Source organism: Octopus bimaculoides, chromosome 1 (assembly GCF_001194135.2).
Source record: "Octopus bimaculoides isolate UCB-OBI-ISO-001 chromosome 1, ASM119413v2, whole genome shotgun sequence".
Classification (NCBI taxonomy): domain Eukaryota; kingdom Metazoa; phylum Mollusca; class Cephalopoda; order Octopoda; family Octopodidae; genus Octopus; species Octopus bimaculoides.
Window position 1 is genome coordinate 156533829 of NC_068981.1, and position 10187 is coordinate 156544015.

General features: G+C 34.5%; 1 protein-coding gene across 1 annotated transcript in view; it reads left to right on the top strand.

The window, feature by feature from the left end:
• The window catches only part of LOC106871403 (coiled-coil domain-containing protein 146), a 41249-nt gene extending 31701 nt beyond the window's left edge, over window positions 1-9548 (top strand). The window contains exons 16-20 of the mRNA XM_052970515.1: window positions 826-866; window positions 1919-2047; window positions 3614-3751; window positions 4512-4760; window positions 7324-9548. Of these exons, the coding sequence (XP_052826475.1) occupies window positions 826-866; window positions 1919-2047; window positions 3614-3751; window positions 4512-4760; window positions 7324-7527 (761 nt within the window). The 3' untranslated portion in view covers window positions 7528-9548. The remainder of the gene's footprint in view (window positions 1-825; window positions 867-1918; window positions 2048-3613; window positions 3752-4511; window positions 4761-7323) is intronic.
• Window positions 9549-10187: the final 639 nt, after the last annotated feature.

The window sequence follows — 10187 nt, forward strand, 5'->3', positions numbered from 1 at the left end:
TTAATCATTAATTTATCTCCTTCAATTGCTTAATTTTTTCCATAATCATCAGAGCAATAGAGAAAATTGTTTGGCCTCTTCCTACCGAAAAATAAAAAGTGTTTTCATCATCATCATCATCATCGTTGTTTAAAGTCCACTTTCCATGCTAGCATGGGTTGGACGATTTGACTGAGGACTGGTGAAACCAGATAGCTACACCAGGCTCCAATCTGATTTGGCAGAGTTTCTACAGCTGGATGCCCTTCCTAACGCCAACCACTCTGAGAGTGTAGTGGTTGCTTTTACGTGCCACCGGCGCGAAGGCCAGTCAGGCGGTACTGGCAACGATGTGGCTGGGCCTATACAAGGTAATAAATACAAAGTAACAAAATCATTCTGCATGCTGTACATTGCTGGCTTGTGCATTTATGTTAAATAGCTGTTGTCATGATCAAGATTAACTGAGCTCATCTTAATCCATTATGAAGATCATCACCACCATTTTTCTTTGACTGAGAAGAATAGGTAATTTTCTTCTGTCCGATGCCTTTAGAAAAAGAGGTAGTATGGTGGACAAGCTTGAAAGGACTAATGACAGACATTTTCCTCTAAAGTCCTCATCAACTCGATCAATAAGTTAATGGTAGAGAGGGAGATGCTTCAAGTGAATTTGTTGGAAGTGTGAGTATGACCTAAGTAAAGGGGTCTATTCTCAGCATGTGCCAAGAGAATAAAAACCTGGGGGAGGATATTTGCATTAAAGATAAAGTAGGATCTCTGTAGTTCCCTGTCCTTCTAATGGGATGTTTCATTATTTCTTTTCATAATGTTTTTACATGTTAGTTTTCTCATATTTGATCCTATGTAAACCTGCAGTTCTTTCTGTAATTTGTCATTGTAAAGTCCTCTCAGCAACTTCCTTGTGCAAGGAAAGAAACAGCTCTTCATCCTTTTGGAGTTGATAAATTAAGTACCAGTGAAACACTGGAGTTGATATAATCGACTAGTCCCCTCCCACAAAATTTCAGGACTTATGCCTTCAGTAGAAAGGATTATTATTATTATTATTATTATTATTATTATTATTATTATTAGTAGTAGTAGTAGTAGTAGTAGTAGTAGTAGTAGTAGTAGTAGCAGCAGCAGCAGCAGTAAGGTGATGATCTGAGCAAAATGTTTAGCAGCATTTTGTCCATCTTCATATTCTGAATTCAAATTCTGCTGCAGTTGACTTTGCCTTTCATCCTTTCAGGGTCGATAAAATAAGTACCAGTTGAATACTGGGATTGATGAATTCGACTAGACCCATCCATCAAAATTTCAGGCCTTGTGCCTTTTGTAGAAAGGATTATTATTATTATTATTATTATTATCATTATTAAGATGTTGAGCTGGCAGAATCGTTAGCACGCTGGATGAAATGCTTAGCAGTATTTTGCCTGTCACTACATTCTGAGTTCAAGTTCTGTCTAGGTGATTTTTTCCCTTTCATCCTTTCAGGGTCAATGAAATAAGTGGATCACTGGGGTTGACGTAATTGATTTGCCCCTCCCCCAAAATTTCAGGCCCTTGTGCCTATAGTTGAAAAGATTATTATTATTATTAGTATTATTATTATTATTATTATTATTATTATTATTATTATTATTATTATTGTGTGGTGAACTGGCACAATCCTTAGAACACTGGACAAAATGCTTAGTGGCATTTCTTCTATCTTTATGTTCTGAGTTCAAATACCTCTGAGGCTGATTTTGTCTTTCATCTTTTCAAGGTTAAGTACCAGTTGACCACAGGTGTCAATGTTATTGACTTGCTTCCTACCCCAAAATTTCAGGCCTTGTGTCTATAGTAGAAAAGATTGTTGTTTTGTTGTCTTTGTTCTTCTTATTATTATTATCATGATCATTATTGGTATTGCTATTATTACTTTCAGTTTAGTGAATGGGAAATTAAATGTAAGAAAATGGCAAAGAGCGTTGTGGAGAGAGACAATGAGAAATATCTGCGTTTCCTTGATGGAGATGATCCTTCTCCTCTTGAATTGTCACAGAAAATTGAAAAGGTAGGTTGACAACAGATTTTGACTTTTAAAAATTATCTTCTCTCACACACAAACTTTATTGACACATGTTGCTCTGAAATTAATGGATACAAATGATATTTAATCTTTGATGTGAGTGTCTAGGGGTAACCCTTTGCAGTAGTCTCCTCTAAACACCTCACTTATAGATATAATAAATATCAGAATAAGAGCATATTCTTTTGATGTATAATGTAAACAAGATCCACCTCAACTAATGACTTGCCTTCCTATGTAGTGCATGTGGTACTATATGTGTATAAAGGTTTGTTGAATTTGTTTTTGTGCTTGTTGCTATAGCCAACCAAATACTTGAAAGGAATTCATAGGTCAAGCAAACTTAGGATGCCAAATTTAATTGAACTTTATGTCTTAGTTAACTTCATACAAATTATGGGTATGTGGGTATTTTGAATAGGTATGTGAGTATTTTGAATGGGTATGTGGGTATTTTGAAAATACCTCATGGAATGACAACTGTGCCTTGCATAGTTACAGGTTAACCCTTTGACAAGGTATAGCTCCCATCCAGCCACCCTGTCAGGGATATATCGATGTTATGGAACTGCAGCTTGGTGGATTATGAAGAGGTAGCAGAAGAGCTCAACTGAGCCAATGGTGCTTCTTACAATAATGCTGAGCAGAGTAATCTTTGAATTTCAATGGTCAGAATCACCAAGTTCTATCAACAGATTCATATGGGCAGCTAATGAAAAATTCACTATGATTCAAGCTCCCAATTGAAATTCATAATAATGGAAATGGATGGTGACAGAGTCATGGGGATCTGCAAAAGCAGTGTAAAAAAGAGAATACAAATCATTCAAATCTTTTGAAAGATGTCCTTTGGTTATTCACAAATACAAAGATTAAATCCTCTCAAAAGTTTATTATTATCCACCATTCCTGTATTTATTTGCAAAGAGTCTATCTTCAGACATTTGTAAAAGAAAAGACAAGTAAATGTTCCACCAAAGTTAGAAATGAAAATGGAATTAACAGCAAATTTTTCAAAGGTGCAGGCATGGTTGTGTGGTAAGAAGCTTGCTTTCCAACCACGTGGTTTCAGGTTCAGTCCCACTATATGACACCTTGTGCAAGTGTCTTTTACTATAGCCTCAGGCTGACCAAAGCCTTGTGAGTGGACTTGGTAGATGGAAACTGAAAGAAGCCCATTGTATATATGTGTGTGTATTCGTGTGTCTTTGTATCTGTGTTTGTCCCCATAAGTAAGCAGGTATTAGTGTGTTTAGGTCCCCATAAGTTAGCAGTTTGGCAAAAGAGATAAATAGAATAAGTACTAGGTTTAAAATAAAAAATAAGTACTGGGGTTGATTCATTTGACTAAAAATTCTCCAAGGTGGTGCCCCAATATGGCTGAAATCAAATGATTCATCATCATCATCATCGTTTAACGTCTGTTTTCTATGCTGGCATGGGTTGGACAGTTTGACTGAGGTTTGGAGAGCCAGTGGCTGCACCAGGCCCCAGTCTGATCTATTTAGTTACTTAGTGTTTATTTTCTTACTCATTGTTTTGTTTGTCTAGCTGGAAGTCCGATTGTCTAATATGGAGAAACAGCTGATGGAAAAAGAGCTCCTGATAAATCAAGTGACTCATCTTCTGGAAAGAACTAAACAGAAGGCTGATACAGGAAAAGATGATACATTGAAGCTTGCTAAAAGTGTATGTTTAAAAAATAATTATCTGTAATGAATTTACAGTTGTGCTTTGTTCTTTACCCTTTGTAATTATATTATAGGATATATTCATATGTACAATATGTTTAGTTCAACATTAGACCAAGCATTTAAAATATGATTTTCAACTACATATTTTTAAAGTCTTTCTCTCTCCAACATCACCCAAATACTACAATTTCATTCAATCTTTCCAAATTTCCATATCAACAACAACAACAACAAAAACAGATTCTATTTAAAATAAAGAATATTAGCTTTATATTTGTCAGTGCCATAGTCTTTTTAAGATCCTCCTTGTCAAGTCGGCGTTAGAATGACTGAGATAGGTTAGTGGAAATAATGTTTAATGCGAAATGTTTGGAGTTTCCCAGCTATGCAGTTCTGAAGATGAATAAACAACCAAACAATCAAATGATTTCTGTAGAATGAGACACTGTGATGGTGAGGTGACTATTTGTCAAGGATTTACTTTACACATTTACTTTTTGAATACTTAACCCAATTTGTCTAAACTGAATAAAATGTTAATACCTTGTATTTTAGAAATGCAGTGGAATCATAGGTGGAGAGCTAAAGTGAGTTCTCTGCAGTATTTAATTTCATCTGCTCATGAGTTCAATCTTATTCAGGGAACCTTTGCTGTTTAGCCATCAGTGGTTGTTAAAATTTGTATGGACTATTCTTCTCCTCTTCACATTTAAGTCTTTGTTCCAATGTGAGAAATGAGATATTTTATATTTTAGATTAATGAGATGCAGCGCAAGATTAAAGAAACCACTCGCAAAATGATGTCTCTGACTGCTGAGCTGTCCATGAACCAAGCAAATGCAATGATGTTAAATCATGAACTGAAACAAGAAGAAGACTTAATAGGACAGTGTTATGCCCGAATGGCACAAGGAGAAGCACCATCTGAGGCAATAGAACAGGAATGGTTGAAAAAGAAAAATGAGGAACAACAGCAAAAGAATAGATTACTAGAAAAGCAATGGGTGAGTTGTGGTTATATATATTGGTTTAAAAATGAAAGTAATGAAAGCTGGATTTGATCTAAAATAAGTTAGTAGTTTGGAATCAGTCCAACAGTAAGAAATCGTAGTGGTCCTTGTAATGGGATAAATAGAAACTTAGTTTCTAAGCAATACAACCAGGTTGTATAAAAATGGCATTGAGTCTTTTCAAAATGATTGGTAATGAGCCAGTCCTACTGGAACAACAAGTAAGGTTTTAGTGAGACTTGAAAAAAACTAGGTACTGTTTCAAATTTCTGGCAACTTCTTACTTTCAAACTTCTTTTTTTTTTTTAATCTCATGTGGGAGTTATCAAAAGCCAGTTAATGTTCATTTTGTTTTGCTACTGGTCCAAAAATATATTTTCACACATGTTTTCTACATCTTTTAATTGTGGTCGTTGAATCAAACGATTGGATTTGTGTATAAAAGTGTTTTGGGAATATTACAAAAGACATCATTGTAGAAATGAAACATTGAATGTCTACTCTTAGTTTAGTCCTAATGTTTATGATAATCTAGAGCAACCAATGTAGAGGTGCAATGGCCCAGTGGTTGGGGCAGTGGACTCGTGGTTGTAGGATCGTGGTTGCGATTCCCAGACTGGGTGTTGTGAGTGTTTATTGAGCGAAAACAACAAAAGCTCCACGAGGCTCCAGCAGTGTGTGGTGATGAACTCTGCTGTACTCTTTCACCACAACTTTCTCTCACTATTTCTTCCTGTTTCTGTACCTGTATTTCAAAGGGCCAGCCTTGTCACACTCTGTGTTATGCCAAATCTCCCTGCGAACTACGTTAAGGGTACACGTGTCTGTGGAGTGCTCAGCCACTTGCACGTTAATTTCATGAGCAGGCTGTTCTGCTGACCAGATTAACTGGAATCCTTGTCATCGTAACCGACGGAGTGCCATGAGAGCAACCAACAGAGTACTTGTTGAATTGTTACCTCATTGCTAAGTTTAACCATTTAGCATTTAAAATAGCCATATCAGGCCCTAATATTTTACCCGTTTTATGTTTGAACCAGCTAGATCTGACCTCTCATACCTGTCTTACATTGTTATTCTAAAAATAAAGAATCTCATCATCAAAATATTGAAGCTCCATCAGGAAAAGCAAATTTACTGTGGTATTTGTCTGTGATGTAATAATACTAAGTATGATACACAGATGGTTATTTTAAACTAATACTGCTTCTGTTACACATAACTGATATATGTGTGCATATATATGTATGTATAGCTTAGGAGAAGAATATATGAACATAGGTAAAAGGTAGAAAGTGTAAAAGAAAAAAGATATATTTATATATATATATATATATACACACACACACACACACACACGCAAAAAATATATATACATAAAATACATCTACATCTGAATGTTTACATGAATACATATATGTAAATACTTATTCATACATATAAAATACACATACATATGTGAAAACATATACACAAACATACATGTATATGTACACACACATCTAAATATACAAACACATGCAAAGCAACATACAAATATACATAAATACATTCATCAACATCATCATCTTCATTTAACATCTGCTTTTCATGCTGCCATGGGTTGGACGGTTTGACTGACTGGCAAGCCAGCAGGCTGCACCAGGCACCAATCTGATCTGGCAAGGTTTCTACAGTTGGATGCCCTTCCTAAATCACTCCAAAAGTGTAGTGGGTGTTTTTACATGCTACTGGCACGGAAGCCAGTCAGGCAGCACTGGCATCAACCACACTTGAATGATACTTTTAACATGCCACCGGCACGGAAGCCAGTCAGGCGGTACTGGCATTGACCATGCTCGAATGGTGCTTTTTTTTTTATTTGTGGCATTATATATTACTTGTTTATTTATTTAGTTGGTCGTCTATAGCTCTTATTGTAATCTTTAATTGTAATTTCAACTTTTGAATACCTAATTTTGCAATCCTATTATTCCTTTTAATTATTTGAAATTCCTATTTCTGCATATATTCTGTTCATTTTTACTTGCTTTTACATATAGTTTTTCTTTTTTTTTTTTATATAATTATTAATTATTGTTTATTCCACTGTTAAGGTACACCTCCATGAGCGGCCAACCTACACCATTTTTTAAAAATCAGTTATTCAATCAAATTCAGTTGCTTATTCATTGAACTGTAGTGGCTGTATTGTATATTATCTCTGTCACACTCTAACCTTTCACCATCTGACACAAGATCACCTCCTCCAATGCTCCTTCTCCTCTCAAAAGATCATTGTCTTGCAAGTTACTTGGTGACCCTGCTATGTAAAAAGCATTCAGTCCACACTGAAAAGTGGTCGGTTAATTTTATCTGAATTGATGGGTAGCATTATCCCACAAGCACAATTAGCATTTCTAGTTAGTGATTTGTGCTGGTCTGTTTCCACTGGATGTTTCTGTGAACTGGTTTTTTTCTTATTTACAGTAGAATTTATTACTGTCAAGGTTTTGTTTAAACAATAACATTCTTAACATTATCATTTAACGTCAACGATTATATGAATTTATTTCAGTTGGAGGAAGAAGAAGTACACCTCAGAAAAGTTGGAAGTACTTTAACAACTGCAGAACAAAGACCAAATGCCTATATGCCAGATATTGGCTGTGATCTTCCTGTTCCAAGGCCTTATGGCAAACATGCACCATTTAAACCACAAGAACCTGGTTCAAATATGCGATACATTCGTAAACCAAACCCAGTACTTATTGATATCTAAACAAACATTTAATTTTGAAATGTCTCTACAGTCACTATATATATTACTTTATCAAATAGTATATATGTACACTATATATTGAATGAAATCATAGAATTCTATTCTTGAAATGAACAAGAACAAGAAGGATTATATTATTAAAGCTTTAAAAGTATCTCATTAAATCATTAAATATTAAAAATAGTGAGCGTGTATTATTGCAAATTTATAGTGGATGGAAGCAGTTTTGGGACTATTTGACTTCAATGACAATTCTCTCTACATAAACTACAACATTTTGGGAGCCATTTTGTGGTGGCTTGCTTTGTTAGAAATAATAGCCAAATATCTCTCAAATCACACTCCATGACTATAAAAAGAAAGAAGGGAGGGCACATTGAATTTGTTGTCCTAGATACACCATTCCTGTGCACATACATTTTAACAAAGCATGCAAAAGTTGACATACACATATCACCTATGTGAATATGTATATACATGTCTATGTACACTCTATACATATTTTTTTTGTGATATCAGTCCATCAGTTTCTTGGACATGCACATTCATATAAGCAGAATAATTGGTTACCTTTGTTCCTGCACCTGAAGAAATGTAATACTTGCTACGTTGTATTATCATTTCCAGAAATATAGCTCATAAAGGCTGAAGTCAGGTAAAATCAAATGAAGAAAAAAAAAATAAAACAAAACTATAAAGTACAAGGGAAAGAAAATATAGGGCTAGAGGATGTTTTGAGCTGTAGAAATAAGGCAAAAATATTTCAAAGAGGTTTACATCAGGGTTTATCAATTACTCAGTGTTAGAGACTTTGCTTCACAGGTAGACCTAAAAATAATGCATGGGTAGAAAGTTATAAGGACTTAGCTCATCTCCATTATAGTATGGGTGATGGGTATATTCCCAAAGGATCTCGACGTATTCAGTCTTTTCCAGCAAAGTCAATGTTCAAATGTAGGACTCCTAGAACAATTATTTAACTACATGTCACTTGGGCAATAGGTTTAATGATCCTAAGACAGCTCTAGAATGTTCTGAAGTAATAAAGATGAGTTTGCATATAGCATCATAGTTTATACATCTTTTGGTGGAGTTAGGAAACATGGAGAGTGAGGTGACATTGAAGTTGGCTTGAACTATTGGAACTCTCCAAAGATGCCTCTTTATTCCTCTAAGGAATTCTTAAGCCCTAGTGTCAGATCCAATTGGTTTACAGAAAGATAGGTATATATAGCAATGTTGTTACACCAATGTAGGACTATCCCCATGTTGTACTTCTTAGTATATTATTTAACATCCACCAACTTATAAAATTCTCAAGAATGCCTTCTGTATATAAAAACAAGTAGTGAAGGGAATCCTAATATACTAAATATAGTGAGCCTAGAAAATTTTTATTAATTAAAATTGCACTTGTACTTGTTGGGTGAAAAAAGAAAAAGAAAGTCATTATCTTAATTCATTCTAGTCATAGAATATAAGGGAGACAAGTCCTGAAATTAAATTAAATATAGAATGTAGTGCAGTAAAACTTCAAGATATGTTTTAATGTTATTAGATATCATCAGTGAAACATTAACTATTATTGCAGGTCTTAGTTTGATTTGAAAGGTAACTTACCAAGTGTGGCAATTTTTATTTCTATGAAAATTAAGTCAAGTTGGCTCTGTTTGGCTGAACGGTGAAAGCTTCATGAAATTAGGTAAATTTTTCTAACTTGCATGGCTAAAAAAAAAAAAAAAATTTCAAATATATTGCTATGTTTACATGAAATTTAACCTGGTGGTGATGCTTTCTAATGGTGAGTCTTTATGTCCACATAGAGTAGGCTCAAGATAATTTCAGACAATGATGTTCCATTTATATGATTTCATTGAGGCTCTTAAGTCAGCAATATTAGCTCAGTACTAGATGTACCCATGACCCATTGGGTCACAACCACTCTAAGTTGAAAATGTCAATGTGTGGCAGCAAAGGAAAAGACACTATTTTGAACTTCATTCAATAAAATTCTTAAATAATATAGTTCTCCTGCCTTTGGTGTGACAACATAAACACAACCAAGTGTTTCTTCTTTGAAAATGTTCAAATGGCCTTCAATTTTTTTTCCTCACTTTCTTCTTTGCCATTCTCTGTTACTACTGTTCCAAGTGAAATACATGGGTATTTCAGCATAAAGTAATGTATTTTGCAAAGTCATCATTGATGCACAATGAAAAGAATTCAGTCAATGTTGTTCTCATATATCGTTCATTGACAGCCATATATATCCTCATTATTTCTGAACAACATTCTTTGTTCATCTGGTAGATGAATTTGCAGTATCAATATTGCAGTTGCTCTTTCATGAACTGAAAATCCTAAAATAGATGCAACTGCTTTGGATGGTTCATTAGATATTGATTAATTTCATTATCATTGTTTATTTGAACTGCAGCTTGGTCATTTCCTTTCAATGGGTACTTGATGACATACTAAACTGACCCCGCTGCGACAACAATTTCAATGTTGCAGTGGCATTTGAATGTTCTTAAAAGAGTTTCATTATAAGGTACAACCCATTTGTTGTTTGTTTTTCTATTTTTATGAGATTCAACTCCTACTATAACTAATCTTTGCCTATAAAGAGATAGTCTATCTGTCTGTTTTTCTGCCTTTTG